The sequence below is a fragment of the Primulina huaijiensis genome, chromosome 17, assembly GCF_012295235.1.
Source record: "Primulina huaijiensis isolate GDHJ02 chromosome 17, ASM1229523v2, whole genome shotgun sequence".
NCBI classification, from domain to species: Eukaryota; Viridiplantae; Streptophyta; class Magnoliopsida; order Lamiales; family Gesneriaceae; genus Primulina; species Primulina huaijiensis.
The window spans coordinates 16,806,722-16,827,047 of NC_133322.1; the positions used below are offsets into that span (position 1 = coordinate 16,806,722).

The window sequence follows — 20,326 nt, forward strand, 5'->3', positions numbered from 1 at the left end:
AAGAGACACAAAAAAAAAAAAAAAAAATCGATTATCCTTTCAACTCATGCATGGATCGAGAGTTTCAAGAACACACAAGCATATAACAGCATATATATCGTGTAAGATGCATGAAGAAAGATACAAAGGTGTGCCTTAAGATGTTTGGAGAGCAACACGACGTGGGGGAGACCCGGGAGAATTTTCTATGCAAGAATTGGACTGGTCGATGATCTCTTGAGCTGCTGATGGGGAAACCGAGAGAAAAGTGTAGCTGAGGGAGGTGTCGGCTAAGAGGAGTGATTAGGGTTAGGTTATTGGGTAAAATATATGCTAATTAAATAGTTAACAATTAGCTAATGAGCCCTAAGTTACTAATTAAAAGAAAAAAATGATTTTAAGCCCAAGAAGCTTAAAAGTAGGCCCATTAAATCCAAACGCACTCCCGAAAAATATTTCGGGTTTAAAATATTTTGAAAATATTAGCCGAACCCTTAAAAAGTCCTCCGATTTGATAAACTTTGCGTACCGTAACAATTAAAAATCATGCGGGTAAAAATACCCAAAAACTCCCAATTCTTGAAAAACATCTTATAATAATTAATAAAAATTAATCATGTAATAAAATAATTTTCGTGAAAATTCTCCGGTCTCCAATCCTCGTTCGGGCGTGAAGTGCACTAGAAACCTTAATGCGTGAACTTATAAAATAACATGAAATAAATTTTAACATGCATGAATTATTCATCAATGCATAAAAATAATTAAACACAATTTACTGAAATAAACATGTATTTAATGCTTTAAAAATTAATTAACATGCCAAGAAAATTCAATAACTTGCATGCATGCCAACTTTTTAAATTATATTTACTAACATGCTAAATTACCATTTCTTAAATAAGTCTTTATTAACTTATCTCTATACTCCATCTCCAATCCGGCCTCACTTATTTAACTGAAAAGGTGACAATTAAACTACTACGTAAAATAAATAAATTTAAGGAAAAGAATTTAAATACTCATGCAATAAAATCATTTTAATTTAAATACTAGAAATTATGCATGACTTATACGTAGTCTACGTTACGAGTTCTACACATTCTCTGAGAAGTACTACTATCAAACGGATAACAACAGGCTACTGAAAAGTTGTGTGAATTGTTGTCTACTGAAGGTTATTAACTTAGTGAAACATAACAGTCTACTTGAAGAAAATTTTATCAGATAGACTATAAAGCTACTGCTACTATTTTTTATTAGCTTTTAAACCAATGTTCTGCTGATTTTTAGCCGATGCAAGATAGAGGCCTTTCTAGGTGTCTGCTAATTTTCGTATCCTAGTAAATCTCTTATAAGACGGTCTCACGAAATTATATCCGTGAGACAGATCGTCTTGATCTATATCTAGAGTGAAAATTAATATTTTTTGCATAAAAATAATATTTTTTCGTGTGTCGAGTCGAGTAGGATATCTGTCTTACGAAATTGACTCGTGAAATAGTCTTACAAAAGTTTTTGTGTTGGATGAAGATGTTTAATCTATTTAAAGGAGTAGAAACATTGTTGGACTCTTATAATTTCATGTATTTTTATACAATTCTTTCTTGTGCATATGTTACCTAATAAAAACCTCAATAAAGTAATTTTTTAATTTTATGTTTCCAAAATATTGAATAAACTCATATGATATGTAAGATCTTACGTGTGTAGGAACTCAACTCAATCAAGTCTTTTGTCTAATGGGTCAAATCTTTCATAATACAGGGTTATGGACTTCTGGTCCCTTAGGCCAACAGAATATATAAAACAATATTTTTCTATTAATTCGGCATTTATTACTGTTCATTCACATGTATATTAAATTCAAAATATTTTGGAGATCGAGCTTTAGCTCTAATGATCTCACCTTGTTTCAAACTTGAAATATTTGTATTGTTTCCAAAGCTCCGCAAATTTACTTTTATCACCCTAGCTTCATATAGTTGCTAGCTCGTTGTCAAGATATTACGTGCTTGCTTTCCTAGGGACTCCTCTTTTAGTGCAAGGATTAGGGATTGTTCTCCTTCATCTTCCTTCTGTTTCACTAATTATTAAAAACCACTACATAAAAACAAAATACAATAAATTACAGATAAAATATTTGATTGTTCTCCTTCATCTTCCTTTAGTTTGTTTAATTTTTAATAATTCATGCAAACTAAGCTTATTTGAGTTAAGTGTAGCACGGTTTGGAACACCAACAAGACTTTGACTTTGATAAAATATAAGATCAAGTGTCGTTCTAGCAAAAACTATATTTTCATTTGGAACCTGGCCTATTCTAATTCACTTATATATTTCCATATGACTATTAATTATACGACTATATAATAATCAAGTCTGAGCAGTAACTATTATAAGGTCAAGGAGGCCGCCACCTCAAGGTCGGTCCGGTCCGGTCCAGGAATGTTCCAAATTTTTTTTTTTCAAAAAAATTTATATATATGTTGAGTTGATAACTCAATGAAATGAAAAAATCTAGCACATTAATATTAATAATAAAAAGATTAATTTGAATATTTTCTGTTTATTATTAATCAAACCAGACTTCTTTTGAAGTTTGTCTTGAACAATTTAAACAACATCAAGAGAATTTTGTTTCTTGATTAAGTTTTGTATGGAGCTTCAATATTTTTTTAGTAATGATAGAAGTTAATATATTAACGGTGATGAGTTGAATTCGGAGTTGATTGTTGTGAGATACTATTTAACAAATAAAAACAAAGCAATTCATGATATGCTACAATTTTTGGCAAACTTGAATAGTTTATTCTCAAATATTTATATTGCTTATAAAATTATCATGAACTGTTGCATTAATAGGAAAAAAGCTTCACGAAGCTGAATTTAATCACTAATAATATCACGGGATAGACTAAATGGACAAGCCATGTTGTATATTGACAAAGAAATAGTCTGACAACTAGATTTTACGGACGTAAAACAACTAGACGAGTAGTATTTTGTAATTAATTTAAATATTTGTTGACTTTTTATTAATATAATATATTGTATATGGTGTATTATGTATTTTTTGTCGTATTTGCTATTTGTGAACTGAACTTTACATTTATTTACTACATCAAGAAGGTCCATTTCTTACTTTTCTCTTCAGACCCATTGAATACAGCTACGAGAATATATATGTAACTAGAAATATATATGAAATATGCAAGATAGATAAGAAACAATTAATCCTAATTAATATATATACACCGGGACATGTAAAAGGAAGTTATTTATTTATTAATATCATTATTTAAATAGAATTTGAATGATTGTATATAAAAAAAAAGTTATTTATTTATTAATATCATTATTCCAATAGAATTTGAATGATCGTATCACACAAAAAGAACTTGAACCAAAACTCAATCCAAAGCAAAGAATCCAAACAACTCCTTTTAAAATCCATACAACATATCTACTAAATAGTATCCTCCAATCCTTTCTCTTCTTTACAGCGATAGCACAAAGAATCGCCATCCGCGAGCTCCAAAACTCTATCGGAAATGGTTCAAATCATTCAGAACATAGCAGGGGAAGGCGCCGTAGCGAGCTCGCCCACCATCGGGCCTGGGGCGGCTCCGCCGCTGCTGCTCAGAAGCTCCAACATGGCGCGGTGGGGGTTGGACCTCTGTTTTTCACACAAAGCTGGCAAATACACTCCTGAAAAATATATAACAAAGGCAAAAAATTAGTCGTGCACATGATTCGTCAACATTTTGTAAGAATTTATATAGTTTTTGGTGATGGAAACTAAATTTGTAAAATCTAATCACCTTCAGCGGCGGCGAGGTTGAAGTAAAGATCAATAATATTCGGGCAGTTCTGGTAGCATGCCGGCGAGCAGAGGTTGGCGGCGAACTCGGGGGTGAAGAAAGCGTCGGAGGAAATTCCGACGAACTCGCGGTCGACGCCACAAGCACTCACGCACTGATCGCTCTCTATGTATCCAGCCAACCTCTCCACAACCACCTCCGATGTCTTGCAAGTGTAGTCGAGGTTCCCTTCTTCATTCCTGTAGTTCTCCAGCAGGCATCTCTTCCCCGACGATGCGATGGCGAAAGAACAGAGATTCTTTGGCAAATTCTCGCACGTAACCTCGGCTGTAACGACCAAAAAACATAATCATAAAACAAATGCATAAAAGAAAGAAAGATTATGAACATACATAGAGACAAAATATATATATGTTATGTGTCCGTACCTGTGGTTGCTTGGAAGAAGAGAGAGCCGAGGAAGAAAAGAATCACTGGAACTTTCATGGAGGAAGAAGAAGCCATTGTTGGATTTCTTGGTTCTGCGATTTGGTTTTCTGTTACCTTTTCCCTTTTGATATTTTTCGGGTTGGATATATTAGATTTCAAGAGAACTATCAAAAGATTGTTTGATGTAAATGAGAAATGAGAGATTTGTATTTATTTAGGTTTAGTGGAGAGAGAGAATACGCGTATACATAAGACATTTTGTCATTTATTAGGTTATGGTAATAATAATAAACAAATAATGAAAACCAAAATTTTATGTAGAAGAATGAAGATCAATTCTAAATTTAGAAAAATATTACAAATAGATTTAATATATGTTACCAAGAAAAAATTCTAAATTTTAGAATTTATATATAATTATTTCAAAAGAGTCTCCAATAAAACGATCCCACGAATTTATATTCGTGATACGAGTCGACTCATCTCATATAAGTTTTTGCGTTATTTCAATTCATATAACGAGTTTTGTAGTCTGAATAATATCTTTATCTATTTCTAAATATTACATTTGCTAAGTTTGATTTTTCGAAAATTACGAAAATAAAATTAAACTATGACTTTTTCAACTCTAAATCATAAATACAACAGTATTAATTTGGTTGCATGCATGTAAAATTTGACGAGTTCTAGTCTCTAAATGTAGGGTGGCGCTTGTTAGTTGTTTGTTCGTAGAAGTGGAGCCCACGCGTAAATCTTGGCTATAATATTTACTATTTTTAATTAATTAAATAATTTTAATAATGTTTTCCTACTTATTAGAAAAATATTATAATTTGATTATATTCCAATTTATTGGTTGGTATTTATAGTTGACTCCTCGATATCATAGAGACGTGTTGGGATGTATTCACGTTTGAAGTTTCATACATTTGGAAGCTTCGGACATAATGTTGACAAGGTCGCAACTAATTAATCTAACACGTTCTTGATTTTGTTTCCTCATTAGACCCAATTTTTGCATCCCCGCCCCTTATATTTGCCTAATGTAATCGTCCTGGTACACACGATGCGTGTATATATAATATATGTAACACACTTTGTAGTGCTATTTAGCGATTTTTGTTTTCAAGTGAAACTTAAACACGATATATTATCAACATATAGGATTGCGACTTCATCGTGAACTTAGAGATAGCGAGAATTAACTTGAGAAAAATGAGATGATATAGAAATGAAATGTGTGCTAGGGTTGAAATAAGAGATCATGTGGGATTAGAGACGGCGGTTTACCACAGGTCGTAGTTTGATTGTTAACACACCTCATCCCGTCTAATGGCATGTTGCAACGAGTTGTGGTTCGGCATGTATCTCTTAGGGGTGGTATACCGTACCGTACCGAAAATCCTATATCGTATATCGTATCGAAAATTACGGTATAAGAAAATTCATACCGATATCGTGCCGAAATATACCGAAAATTTCGGTACATATAACTAGCATACCGATTATACCGAAATTATACGGTATACTGAGATTTCGGTACGGTATTGGTATATACTGAAAAAATCTTTTCATAAATTTATTGTTTTAAAATATTATATATTTTAAAATTTTTGTATATTTTTTCGTTATTTCGGTATTTCGCTATATACCGAAATTTACAAATTGCATATCGTTACCGTACCGAAAAATTCGGTATTGTTACCATATCGTACAGAAATCTTAAGTATATCGAAAATTTGATATTTTTTCGATACGGTAATCTCGGTATATTGAAAATTCGGTATTTTTTCTCACTAGTCTCTCTACACTTAAAAAAAATAACATAAACAAAAACAAAACAAAACAAAACAAAACAAAAGAGAGTTAGCTTTCAATTTAACTAAAATTAAGCATTGAACTTGTGTAGTTGTGCCATTTGCAAAATTTTTACTCTTTAAGAAGCTCCATTAATGCTTTTTGGTCGATTACTTGCCTAGAATATTATTGAAGGTTGATAATTTTGCCTAGACTTTGGACCTCGTGAGATTTAACTTAATGCTATGTATTGAAGGATATAATAATTTTGCGTACACTTTAGATTATGCAAAGTTCATGTGTGACCTTATATTGTTAGTTGTCCTATATCGGTTGGATAAATTACCTGGGAGTTTTATATATGGGCTTGGACAGTCCTCCCTTCTTGAGTTAGTTTTTGGGATTGAGTTATGTCCAAGTTTCAATCTTAACAACCTTATATATTCTATAACATATATTATATGAAAATATATTTCTCGAATAAAATATTTGATACCGATGTAGCGTTAATCCGAGTAAATGTAAGATAGTTAATATCTGATGATTTAGGGAATAAAATTTTCTAATCTAAAAGATTTGGTTTTTGGTTGTGAATCAATTAGTAATAACCTTAAAGACCCAATTTACATGGGAAAAAAAAACAATATTCTTCTTCATAAATTAGTAATAAATAAAAGGTTGACCAAATATCGTTCCATGCGTAACTTTCGTCACAACCTACAAATTTTTTGACCAATCTATTAGTCCATATATAAAAAGTCAAATATATAACACTATAAATTTGAAATTTCGAGATAAAATTTATTATAATAATTACTTTTAAATTTTAAATTTTTTAATTTATAATATAGATTAATGTTAAAATATCACTATTATTGTTATAGGTCGTGCCACCGCCGACATTGTGAAAATAATAATAGTGCGTAAAAATTTATAATTAGAGTTGGCAATATTATCATTAATTAATTCTTTTTAAATACAAAACTGGTGGTAAGATCAACTGTACAACATAAATTAATATCATATAATACTTGCCTCTGTATGCATTGTGCTATATATATATATATATACACTCTTGTTAAAAAATCTTTTTTAAAAAAACAAATTTTTCCATTTTTGGAATTTAATTTTTCATGCAAAAGAAAAAATAGTATGTAAGTTAGGATTGTCCCGCCGCGCTTCCGGGAAATTTCAGAGAAGGTAGAGTCGGTTAGTAAACAATTAAATTCTTTGTTCACACCATATGAATATAAGAAAAATAGACTTTGACTAACAAACTGAAAATAAAAAATCATCCACGGTTGTGAAAAAGTAAAAATCTCAAACTCTCAAAATTATCACACTACACACTTTATAATATTTTTTTCTCAACTTAATTGTGATTTTCTTCACAAATGAGAGATCTATTTATAGAAAATTTTTACAAATAATCCAAAATTAAATTACATCATTACCTTCATCATCACACACAAATTTCAATATTCAACACCTAATTTTACCTAATTTTCAACATTCAAATATTCAACATTCAAATATTCAATACACACATTTTAAATATTATTTTTCAACACTCCCCCTTGTGATGATGATCATAATGATTGTCTTCATTACGTGTTTTTATACTGTCTCGTTAAAAACCTTATTAGGAAAAACCCATTGGGATAAAAACCATAGTAAGAGAAAAAGAGTGCAGTCACGTAAACTCTCCCTCATGTTGACACGAACAATTCTTCACAAATTTCGTAGATTGCGCATCCCAATATTATATATGTGCTTTCTGAATATTGTCGTAGGAAGTGCCTTTGTGAAGAGATCTGATGAGTTTTCACTTGATTGAATGTGACGAACATCAATACATTTATTCTTCTCAAGCTCCTTGGTGAATGCGAAGAACTTAGGAGGAATATGTTTAGTTCTGTCGCTTTTTATGTATCCTTCTTTCATTTGAGCAACACATGCAGCATTATCTTCATATAGTATCACAGGCTTCTCGTCGAATGATAATCCGCATGAGATTTGGATATGTTGGGTCATTGATTTTAACCACACACATTCACGGCTTGCTTCATGTAGTGCAATAATCTCGGCATGATTTGATGAAGTTGTTACGAGCGTTTGTTTCTGTGAACGCCAAGAAATTGTGTGTGATTATTGTACGCACATGCTGAGAGACTTCTGAAGATTGGAAAATCTCTCAAAGTCCAAAGGTTTCGTAAATATATCAGCCAGTTGTTTCTCAGTCCTAACAAATTACAGTCTAATTATGCCTTTTTCAACCAAATCTCGAATAAAGTGGTGTCTTATGTCTATGTGTTTTGTTCGAGAGTGTTGAACGTGATTCTTAGAAATGTCTATAGCACTAGAGTTGTCACAATATACTATCATGATGTCACTATGAAAGTCATAATCTTCAATCATTTGGTTCATCCAAACAAGTTGTGTGCAACAACTTTGCAGATGCTACGTATTCAGACTCGGCAGTGGATAGGGACACACAGTTTTGTTTCTTACTGCACCAAGACAAAAGGTTATTCCCTAGGTAGAAACACCCACCCGAAGTGCTCTTCCTATCATCTAGGTCTCCAGCCCATTCAGCATCAGAAAAGCCTACCAAGTTTGTGTTTGTTTCTTGTGTGTACCACAGTCCTAATTCTAGTGTACCTGCAATGTATCTAAGTATACGTTTCACAGCTTTTGGATGTGATATTTTTGGATTTGCTTGGTACCTAGCACACAAACATATGCTGAACATGATATAGGGGCGAGTAGCAGTTAATTACAAAAGGCTACTGATGATGTTGCGGTATATGGTGTTGTCAACACCGTCGGCAACACCATCTTTAGACAGTTTTTCACTTGATCCCATGGGAGTTTTCATATGCTTATAGTTATCATTTGAGAATTTTATAACCAAATTCTTAGCATACTTGGATTGACAGAGAAATATACCATCATGCAATTTTTTAACTTGCAATCAAAGAAAAAAATTCAACTCTCCTACCATGCTCATTTCAAATTGTGAAGACATGTACTCGACAAAGTTATCAACAAGATTTTGTGACGAAGCACCAAAGATAATATCATCTACATAAACTTGGCAAATCAAAATATCATGCTTCAATTTTTGAATACAAAGGGTTTTATCAACCTCACCTCGTTTAAAGCTCAAGTTGATCAAATAGACAACCAACCTACCATACCATGCTCGTGGAGCCTGTTTCAGTCCATATAAAGCCTTCTTCAGTTTGTAGACATGGTCTATGTGATGTGGATCTTCAAATTCTTTGGGTTGACTTACATATGCCTCTTTATTCAAAATTCCATTTAAAAAGGCACTTTTTACATCCATTTGATACATTTGATATGCATATGACATGCTATGGCAAGCAGAAGTCGGATTGACTCAATTCGGGCTACAGGAGCGAATGTTTCATCAAAATCCACCCCCTCAACCTGCGTATACCCTTGAGCTAACAGCCTAGCCTTGTTTCGAACAATGTTACCAGATTCATCCGTTTTATTTTTGAAAATTCATTTTGTTCCAATAACATTGGTATTCGACGGTCTAGGAACCAAATCCCATACATCATTGTGCACAAATTGTTCAAGTTCTTCATGCATTGCATTAACCCAGAATTCGTCTTTTAGAGCATCATTAATGTTCTTGGGTTCAATTTGAGACACGAAACAAGAGTGACTAACCTGTGAATACTCAGAGCTCATGCAGATTAAACCAATCATTTTGCGGTAGTCCACATTTTCTTTCTTTCTTGTTTGCACATCATCATGTACTTCACCAATGATTTGTGATGATGGGTGATTCTTCTGAATCTTGCTGGGAATTTTTTTTTCACAATTGATCACCACATCATCTTTATCGTTATCATTATCCACAGTTTCTGTTTGGTTTTGAGGCGGTGTTGTGCTTGGTGTTGCCTCACTGGTCTCAACACCAGACTCAACAACATTAATTGATTTCATTGTAGTCCTGGTTATTAGATTAAATACACGATAAGCACGACTATTAGTAGAGTATCCAAGAAACAGACATTTATCACTTTGGAATCAAATTTAGCTAGATGATCTCTATCATTCAACACATAACCTACACATCCAAAAATATGAAAATATTTAAGGTTTGGCTTTCTTCCCATGATAATCTTATATGAGGTTATTGTAGAACCACTCCTTAAATATACACGATTGGAAATGTGATATGCCGTATTTAAAGCTTCGACCCAAAAACTTTTTGACACATTCTTGGAACTTAGCATGACCCGAGCTATTTCTAGGAGGTTTCGATTTTTCCTTTCAGCTATGCCGTTTTGTTGAGGGGTCTTTGGAGCTGAAAATTCATGAGTGATACCTTTCTTATCGCCCAAAGAAATAAAATGAGAATTTTCGAACTCTTTACCATGATCGGTTCTTATTTTGACCACCCTCATATCATACAGATTTGTTATCCTAGCATGCAATTTCTTAAAATTATCAAATGTATCATATTTTTCTCTAAGAAAACTTACCCAAGTAAAACGCGAAAAAATAATCAACGCAAACAAACGAATATTTCTTATCACCCAAGCTCTCAACATCCATTGGACCCATTAGATCCATGTGCAAGAGTTCAAGACACCGTGTTGTCCCAAAGTGTTGAAACACCGGGTGTGCAACACGGGTTTGTTTACCTTTCTGACACGCTCCACAGACATAAGCATTACCTGAAATTAAATTGGGCATACCTCTCACAACATCAAACTTACACAGATTCTTTAAGGTTTTGAAGCTCACGTGTCCCAATTTTTGATGCCATAGGTCCAAATCACTCACCTTGGCACTTCGGCAACCATCACCTTCTCCCAACAGATAGCAATTGTCGGCAGACCGAGTACCTGACATTACACAAACATTGGCATCATTAAAAACTCCACAATTATTTTTGTTGAACCTAACATGTAAATCATCGTCACAAAGTTGACTTATGCTTACTAAGTTCGAGTTAAGTCCTTTAACATGAAGAACATTGTGAAGCTCAGGAAGCCCGTCAACATTCAGGGTTCCTTTGCCTACAATTCTTCCTTTGGCACCACCACCATAATTTACACGCCCATTTTTTACTTCGACATAGTCCGTGAGGTTGTCTTTAAATCCGGTCATGTGGCGTGAGCACCCACTGTCAAAGTACCATGCACCTGCAATGTTAGTTTTCAAAGAAGTATAAATGACATTGCATCGAATAACTGTTTTGGGTACCCATATTTTCCCTGTGGAAGATTTCGTGACTTCGGTGTTGCGCCTGGTGTTGGGCAACACGGTGGACAACACCCGATTAACATGTCAGTTCATATAGTCATTTCTCATCTTAAAACAAAAAGGTTTGATGTGACCTGGCTTATGACAGTAGTGGTAGATAAAATGTCGATTTCTTTCCTTTGATTTAGAAGTTGACACTAGCTTCTTGGTTAGTGACATCTTCACTGGCGGGTCAACTTTCAAATGAGAGGAAGAAGCTCTGTTTTGTTTCAGCCTTTGTTCCGATGCTAGCTTTGAGATTGGAACAGTCTCGTTAAGAGGGTTCACATAATTGTCTTTACTTCCCTTTATAAACACAGTTGATTTTGATCCAGAGTTGGAAGATTCTCCAATCTCATGTATGCTTTCGACATATCCAAGACCAGATCTGCTGTCCTTTCCCATTGTCAGCATTGAGTCAAGTTTTGATGAACTTGAGTTGAATCTTGCGAGAGTTTTTGAGGACTTCTCAAGATCATCCTTGACTTTGCACAGATCAAGATCCTTCTTGCTAAGCACAACTTCAAGTCGAGACACACACTCTTTAAAATAAGTATTCTCCTTAGAGAGGATCAAATTTATTTTAATTCTTTTGATTCAATCTTCGTATAGCTCTTCATACATAGCCAGCACACTTTCAAAAGTGAGTTTGTCAGAATTAGTATCCTGGATTTCATGATTACCTGAGTCATTGTGAGATTTAGCATTGAGACACAAGGATTTTGAAGTGGTGTTGCGGCTTGGTGTTGCAACACCGTGCGGGTTGACTTGCAGCCAACATTTTTCCTTCAAAACATCATATAGGGAAGAGTGCTCTTCTCCTTTACAATATTCTAGTTCTTCTTTTGAGTCGTCATCACTCAAGGAAACTGTCATGCCTTTGTTCTTACGAAGTCTGTTGGCACAATCATTTGCATAATAACCGAATCCAGAGCATTCTCTGCATTGGACTGAATCTAGTCTCTTAATAACAGGCCGAGCCATCAATTCATTCCTCATCTTGACTTTCCAAAGGGCATAGTTTGATCCATCCAAGACTGGTGGTCTAAAAGCAGTGTTTGTAGACAGTACGTTCATTGGCATTCTGTTATATTTCTTGCAAAAACAACAATAAACTAGAATCAATCACTTAGTATATCAAGCGTAGGCTCTGATACCACTTGAAAGGAATGTTGATCATAAACATACAGAAAATAAAGATATTGTGTGTATCATAATTTAGTGTTGTGCTCGGTGTTGCCAACACCAGTACACAACACGGCAGTGAAAATTAATTATTAGCACACAAATATAACTTTAATTAATAAACACTGGATTTAAATTATGCACAAGTACGAATACTTGTGTGATGCCTCATGGCAAAAAATTCACTAGAAAAATATGTAAATCGTTTACACCAAAACAATACTAGTGAGAATAACAAAACTAAATTCTTTGACACTATAAGGAATTAAAATATGCATAAAAAACACATAAAATCTAGATGCATAAAACAAACACGTATTGCTTGAAACCAAACGAAACCACTCTTCGATCATCACTCTGCGTCAGTGATGTTCTTCGAGTGTTGGCAACACCAATCAACAACACGGTATAACAGTGAATCAATTACACAAACTCTCCACATGAAAATCTTCAACTCTGAAGTATGAGTGTGTTCAGAGACAAACTCTAGCAGCTCTCCTGCGCTGCAAAGTGATCACCCGATCACATGAAAACTTCTCATTAAAAAGGCTCAGCTCTCCTACATTCTTCTATGAAAGAACTCTTCTGTCGACCTCTATGTGCACTCCGAAAACCTCCAGCTGACCCTCTCCTCAACAATGTGATCACACGATCACACAAAAATTGTAGAGAAAATATATGTGGGACTTATAATTTCTTCTATGTGAAAAGCTCTATTGTCCAACACTCTCTCTCTCTACTGCCCTCTAGCGGCCGTCCATTCTCTATGCATATATATCTCATGCTTGACCTAGAAACACTTCCACAAAAGAGTCCTAGAAAATATGGAAACAAGATTTTCATTAGGGATAAAACTCTATTAAACAAGAATAAATTATTATAGAGATAAAAATCATATTAAAAACAAATCCTATAATATCTAGAGATGAATCAACCAATATCTTATCAGCTAGAAATAAATCAAGCAAGATTTTATAATCTAGAAAGACAAAATATTAAATTGATAATATCAATTTTGAAAAAAATAATAAAAGAATAAAATATTCTTTTCATAATCAAATCATGCAGCGGATTGCATTGATCATATTATATGTCATTTTATAAATGATATAATTTACAGATCTTTGTAATGAGGGTTGGCCCCCTATCCTTTGGGCTTATTGTGGTCTGTTCTGTAACTCCATGACAAGTTATATAGGTGATTCTAACACAGATAAGTTGAGCCCAGTGAGCTATTTTGAGTCTCATATATTATCATACATTATTGGAGTCTAAAATTTTTCCGAAGTGATGTCCCGAATAGTTGTGTGTAGTATTTTTTTACTATTTGGAATTGAATTGATTCGGTGAATCGAGCTTGACATGCTCTTCATGCGATTTAGATTATTTTGGCCAGTGTGTTCTTACGTTGTTGGATTGGATATTGTATTTTGGAGCATATTATTATTAACTTGTGTTGTCGTATTTACGAGATTTATGTAGGCGTAGAGAGGAAAAAAATTTGGTTTCGCCATTTACGTTAATTATTAACCCTGGTTGATTGATAAATAAATATCATATAGGACACGGCCCTCTCATCGTTAATCTTGCCGATTGCCGGAAGTAAGACATGAATCATTTACAGAATCACACCATGTTTATTCTCATGGAAGCAACAATATACATATATCCAAACTCGCGATCCCATCACTGCAAATGGAATCCACCGCACAGCTTGAACATGCCCAGCCCCAAGATACCCAAACCCACCATACCAAAAACCTCTCTTAAATCCTTAATCTTGCCAAAAACTTGTTTAAGAACCTCCTTCAGTTGCAGCCATGATTTTCACGAAAATTTCCATTCTTGCTGCCTAAACGATGAAGTTCCTGAAACTTTAGACTTTCCTTTTGTGGTTCGCCACTCTGGAACGGTTTCAAGGTACGTTTGGGATAGAAGGGAGCAGAAATTGGTTTCTGTCAATGGGATAAATGGATTTCGTTTTTGGGATTTTTTCATTGATTACGAACATGGGGTGAGGAAATTGGGTAGATTTTGTTGGTCTGCTGTGAGGAATTTCTTTCTTCCGAGGGAAGTGAGTGAAAACTATTTGGAATATGTGAAATGGAAATTCTTGCACAGAGTGTTCAGCTCTGCTCTTCAGGTTCTTGCTACACAGGTATTTAATGTCATGTTGGAGTGTTTTTCCTGCATAAATTTCTGATTAGAAATTCTTTTGATAGAGTACAAATTTTGGGATGAATTTGGAAATTCTTAGGAGCTCTGAGTTCCGGCATTCGGTTGTTAATTCCTTGGTTCTTTTGTGGGTGATTGAACTAAAAAATTTATTTTGAATATGACATTGTCGAGTTTAATTGCATGGATTCAATTTGGATACCTGTTTTGCAACCAGGTTCTAAGTTAAGAACCCTTTGCACAAATTGCTGTAAAGTTCAAGTCTTGGGAATGTTTAGAAGGACTTTAAATATTTGGGTGTTGTTGTTTTAGTGGTTCTTGTTGCAGTCAAACATTGGTTTGAATTTTGGTTTTATTTGACCGGTGAAATTTCGATTGTATCGAGTCTTTTAGACAAATATGTTGGTCTTGCTATTGTTTGTGGAATTATTCTTTTTCCTTTTTTGTGGTTGGCAGTGATGGTTCTGCAAATCGAAATTCAATAGAATAATGTGATACTAACACAAATGTTTGATTCAGACAAGTGCATTTTTGTTTTAATGCTGGCATAATCTTGAGATAGATGACCTGTCGCATGTGATGATATGTACCTGTGTGTTCATGTTCGTGTCATTAATGTTTCCTACTTATCCTTTCCTTCCAAATTTTTGTCAATGCATCTGACATTCATTAGAAAGTACATTTAACTGTGATGATTGAATGGTTGAAATAAGGCAATGTTTCGGGCAATCGGCATTGGCTATTCTCGTTCTCTCCCATCAGCAGCTGCTCTAAATTGGGCTTTGAAGGATGGACTTGGGAGGCTGAGCAGGTGCATCTACACCGCTTCTCTTGCTTCTGCTTTTGATACCAATCTGAAGGTACAGTCTCTTACCCTCATTTAGAGGTGGCAATATAAGAGTTCATATTTGTTGATCAGATACTGATGAATCATGGATGTAATTGTCGGTTCATTAATACCTGTCATGCTTCAACTCCCAAGCCACTAGCACTGCAAGAGATTTTGCACTTTGGGCTTCACTGGAAACTACTGTATATCATCTACTCATTGTTTTATAAATTCATTCTCGTCTGTCCTATATGTGGGCATTACATATTAATGAACTGTATTTCTTCATTGAATTGGGTGTAGTTGCTAAATACTGAAAGAAATATCATTTTGTTTATGCAGTTAGATTTTCGTAAAATCCTTTAACAAAACTGCTGACTTTCTCTTATTTGAAACGAAGAGAGTCAGGTTCACAACCTCTGTGCTATTCAGTTTGAGCATTGGAGTTGAGTTGTTGACTCCCATCTTTCCTGACAATTTCCTGCTTCTTGCAACAATGGCCAACATTGCTAAGCAAATAAGCCTTGCTTGCCATCTTGCAACTGGTGTAAGTCTTAGATATCTATTCTTTTACGCCATGGAAGCATTCTGCATATAATTCACATAAGTTAAACATTTAGCCTTTTTAGTTCTGTAAGTTTTGTACATCTGAGTATGCAAATAATTTTTCTTTTCTTAATATAATGGCAACCAGTTCAGTATATATAAAATAAGGTTTTATGTTGTTAGTCTGCTGTGCATAGAAGCTTTGCATCTTCGGACAATCTTGGCGAAGTTTCTGCAAAATTCCAGGTAGATAGAGGATTCCATTTGAATTGATGTAATAATTCTCCATTCTATGAAATCTAATTCAGGGTCCGGGTTTCAGATTCAAACAGTGTGCTTTGATAATATAGGTCTTTTGCTCGCGGCCGCTCTGAATATCACGTTCAAAAACAATAAAAGGTTTCTAGTCTTCTTCTGACACTCCCCTGAAAATCTTTGTTTCAAATGTCCTTGGATATTACTGATTAAAGTGTAATAGGTTGGTTAGAGCTTAAGCAAGTACAGGAAATTAGGATTATTTTTCAACATAAAAGGATTACTAAGATCAATTTAAGACTTCATGTGTACTTTTTAACTTGTTTGTTGTGTTGCGAAGATTATTGGCGGCTCTACCATTTGTTGCATACCCTATCTTCTCCACTGTTGATCTTTTTGGGATTTATCAAGGTCTAAAACATGTTCATTTGCAAACTTTAACTAAGGTTGGTTCTTCGTTATATTGCATAATTTTTTAATCAACCAATATTGTTTATTTAGTTTCAAAACTCTACTTTATACGAGTTTTTTTACAGTGATGTATTTTGATTTAAACGCATTGATCCATGTTTAAAATGTGGGAAAATTTCCCTTTTTTCTTATTATGGGTGGTAGCAAGCCAACAAAGCATGTGCATAATACATTTCTGTACAGGATAGGCTTGAGTTGATAATAAAAACATGGATTGAGCTAGGAGATGTTCCTTCTCCAGCCCAAGTGAGTAAAATGGAAGGCGTTGGTTTCTTTCGTAACAGTGGTGAGGTTTTTTACCATGATAAAAATCTTCAAGTTTCTCCATTAAACTTCTTTAGAATCAGATACATATCTAACTAAGCTCTAGGGCAGGAATGGAGATGCTGCCCATCAGAATCGGTTGCTTGAACTTGAAGAGGATAATACCGAGGCTATCAATTAAGACAATGAGATCTTTAAGCAATGATGATTTCTACTTCATATATGTAGAAAGCCTCAATCACGGATTTAGATTAAGGGACGTACGTGCATAAAAACAAGCCCCTATGCTGAACTCTTTAGATTTCAATTCTACTGCTACAAGTTTTTTCTTCTTCTCATGCTCGACCATACTTGATTACAGCTTGGAATTGTTGTTTGTGTACGGGAAGGTGCGGCAACCTCAGATGTTATCATGGGCTTATTACAGGTGAATAATCGTTCTTCAAGAAATTATTTTTCTTATTAAGAACGTAGATAACACTATTTCATCGATTTGCTAAAAAGTTTGGACGTTATCCATAAATTGTACGGTTCGAAACAATGTATGAAGCTCTTTTGTTGTTGATGCTATTAGGAACAATAAAAATAAAACATTGAAGAGAAAAATTGTAAAATAAAGACCCACACAGAAACCATCTTGATTTCATATATGAATATTATGTTACATCTACCAGAGATATTCAATGTATATCGTACTTTAACGTTATACAAAAGTGCATCAATTATTTAAATAAACTTTAATAATTCGTGTTCAACTCCACAAATTCTACGAAGTGGCTTATGCATGGTGATTGTTTATGGTCTTGTGTAATACATGCACAGGCTTGCTACATTCGAAAGGGCCTCAATGTGGTCGATTGGGAGAATGTGTTTGAAGCTTGTGATTCCTCGGACTCAGTGATCGAGAAATGGTCTACATTGATGGAGGAAAGCAAGAAATCTTCGCGAAACAATCTTGATTTGCTGAATGAAAATATGTCGGGCGCGGGATGGGCTTGCAGAAATGTCCTTTTGAGCACACAGGAGCAAGCAAGATATAGCTTTGTCAGGGACTGAAGTTGGTTAAGGCTGAAAAGTCTAGGTCTGCTGTTGCAAGATGTGCTGCTTAGGCATGTGCAATTCTCGAATGTTTCGAGTTTGGCTTCATGGCTACATGTTTCTTCGTCATAAAGACCAGGTTGATTATACCAGAGCTTTGTTCGGACAATATATAACAATTGAAGGCAAGGTAAAGAATGGGATTTTGTTCTCGGAAGAAGAGAAGAGGGAGGCCCCCAAATTTTAGCAAGTTTGTATCTGAACTAAAATTTTGAGTTATATTGCTTCATAAAACGAGTAATGGTTAGTTGCTGTTTATTAAGTGTTTGTTTATAACTGTATTGATGCGAGTGTATCATTTAATCGAAGTTCAAACTAATTAACTTTGTTTAGAATTATTTTAATCAAATCAAAGTTTAAATCAGTTCAAAAATCTTTGTTGCCTGCACTGCATTTGTTGTGCAAGTGTCTCGTAGGTTTGCTTTTCTAGCGACAGGAAAAGAAAATAAAAAAGATCATTTTGTGAAAAAATCAGAAACGCTACTGTACATAAAAAATATTGGGTGCCGTAATTGAAGTACAAGTGATCACTAAGAAGATAGTGACAAGTTTTAGTTGAAGTGAGTTGTTACGAATTGTTGTAAAAGCAAAGTCTTTTAGTAGAAATTTAAACAAGTGGAGACGAATAAGTTTTATCCTCGAATTTCCATAAACACAATTGTGTTATTTCATTAGATACTCTATATTATTGCATATCACATTTCAAATTGTTTGTTGTTAAACTGTCAAATATAGTTAATCACTAGTCAAATCTGATCATTTCTTAACTTTTTAGTAGTCCAACAAAACTAGCCGTTCAAGAATATATTTTTTAGTTGACTAAAAACGGTTAAAAATCACACAAAATTTAGAAAATTCTAAAAGTTTATTCAACCATCTAAACTCTCATGGAATCACAAATACTATACTAATCATAATATATTGAGTCGTACAATTCTCATAACTAAAAAAAATAAATACAATATTATTTTTTATTAATAAAATTAAAATACTACAAATAATTTAGATTTATATATATAAATATAACATAGCTACTGTAAAGGCGGGACTAATAAATGAAGTTTTTTCGCTACCCGCCTACTCTTATGACGGGACAGCATGAGTCAAAATTCTTAAATAATAAACTAAATTTTTTTTTAATATATCCCGCCGTTAACAAGTAGGATAAATAATGTAATGTATGTCTATGCGTGTGTGTATATATATAAAATATTATATATAATATATATATATTATATATTATTTATAACATATTTGTCGTTTTATAAAAATATTATTTGGTGTAGGATGGTTCGATATAATATATCAAAATTTTCAAGGAAAACCATACATCATATAAAAAAATTCGTTATAAAAAAATAATTTTAATGTAACATTTCATTAACCGACAGACTTCAAGAGACTTAATTCTTTATTATTTTATTTTAAAATTTTTGTACACACTGAAAAGTTTAAAATCTCATACCGAATAGAATTCTTATTAATTTATAATTATGATATTTTTAATAATTAATATAAAAATAGATTAAAATGTGAAAATGAGTTTATAAAAAAAAGTATAACTAATAACAATAGAGACAGTATTTTATCAATACTGTATCATAATTGTTGATTTGAATTATATGAAATTTATTTCGTATCGCAATTTCGATATCTTTATATTTTTTTTTCCTATAACGAAATTTATTCAGTATATTCTTAAATTTTTTTTAGTATTTCGATTTATACAAAATTACCAAAAATTTTAAAATCTCAAAACGAACAAAATTCTTATAAATTATAAAATTATAATGTTTTAAGTAATTAATATATAAATAAATTAAAATGTAAAAAATAAGTTAAAAATATACAATTAATAAAAGCAGAGATTTTATTATATCGATATCGTACAGAAATTGTTGATATGCAATTTATTTCGTATCGAAATTTCGATACGATATCTGTTATTTTTTTTATTTTACGAATTTTTTTATACTATATACGGTTTTCTTAAAAAAAAAAAAAAAAAAAAAAAACTCACCCGTCTCTGATTATGTTAGATCATGCCTGACGTTAAAGTTCAGTCTATTCCAAACGCTTTGTCTTTTGCAAAATCTTGTGCTTGTCATCATGTGTATTAGGACAATCGCCCCCACCACGCTCCGTCTCTCGTCCGGAAGTTATCCAATTGATTCCAAGCCGGCTC

General features: G+C 33.4%; 2 protein-coding genes across 4 annotated transcripts; one reads left to right on the forward strand and one right to left on the reverse strand.

Annotated features, from left to right (window-relative positions):
• Positions 1–3,308: 3,308 nt before the first annotated feature.
• Positions 3,309–4,425, reverse strand: LOC140963240 (uncharacterized). Its single transcript, XM_073422527.1, has 3 exons — positions 4,232–4,425; positions 3,804–4,130; positions 3,309–3,690 (listed from the first exon to the last, which is right to left on the reverse strand). Exons 1-3 carry the CDS (start codon positions 4,305–4,307, stop codon positions 3,548–3,550), a joined length of 546 nt encoding a protein of 181 aa, XP_073278628.1. The 5' UTR covers positions 4,308–4,425; the 3' UTR covers positions 3,309–3,547.
• Positions 4,426–14,048: 9,623 nt separating this feature from the next.
• On the forward strand, positions 14,049–18,446 carry LOC140963053 (protein root UVB sensitive 4-like). 3 transcript variants are annotated; one of them, XM_073422266.1, is made up of 10 exons: positions 14,049–14,661; positions 15,392–15,538; positions 15,908–16,054; positions 16,237–16,299; positions 16,376–16,452; positions 16,649–16,754; positions 16,963–17,065; positions 17,155–17,303; positions 17,405–17,470; positions 17,866–18,446. In XM_073422266.1, exons 1-10 carry the CDS (start codon positions 14,113–14,115, stop codon positions 18,097–18,099), a joined length of 1,641 nt encoding a protein of 546 aa, XP_073278367.1. In that variant the 5' UTR covers positions 14,049–14,112; the 3' UTR covers positions 18,100–18,446. The 3 variants fall into 3 exon arrangements, with proteins under 3 accessions (XP_073278367.1, XP_073278368.1, XP_073278369.1); XM_073422267.1 differs by lacking the exon at positions 16,649–16,754 and having other exon boundaries at positions 16,968–17,065; XM_073422268.1 differs by lacking the exons at positions 16,963–17,065; positions 17,155–17,303.
• The last annotated feature ends 1,880 nt before the right edge of the window (positions 18,447–20,326 follow it).

Coding starts and splice junctions, on each gene's coding strand:
- LOC140963053 (XM_073422266.1), top strand. CDS start 14,113: ATGAATCATTTACAGAATCACACCATGTTTATTCTCATGGAAGCAACA. Junction 16,055..16,236: donor CTTGCCATCTTGCAACTGGT/GTAAGTCTTAGA, acceptor TTATGTTGTTAG/TCTGCTGTGCATAGAAGCTT. Junction 17,066..17,154: donor TGGTTTCTTTCGTAACAGTG/GTGAGGTTTTTT, acceptor GCTCTAGGGCAG/GAATGGAGATGCTGCCCATC.
- LOC140963240 (XM_073422527.1), bottom strand. CDS start 4,307: ATGGCTTCTTCTTCCTCCATGAAAGTTCCAGTGATTCTTTTCTTCCTC. Junction 4,131..4,231: donor CTTCTTCCAAGCAACCACAG/GTACGGACACAT, acceptor TGGTCGTTACAG/CCGAGGTTACGTGCGAGAAT. Junction 3,691..3,803: donor CAACCTCGCCGCCGCTGAAG/GTGATTAGATTT, acceptor TATATTTTTCAG/GAGTGTATTTGCCAGCTTTG.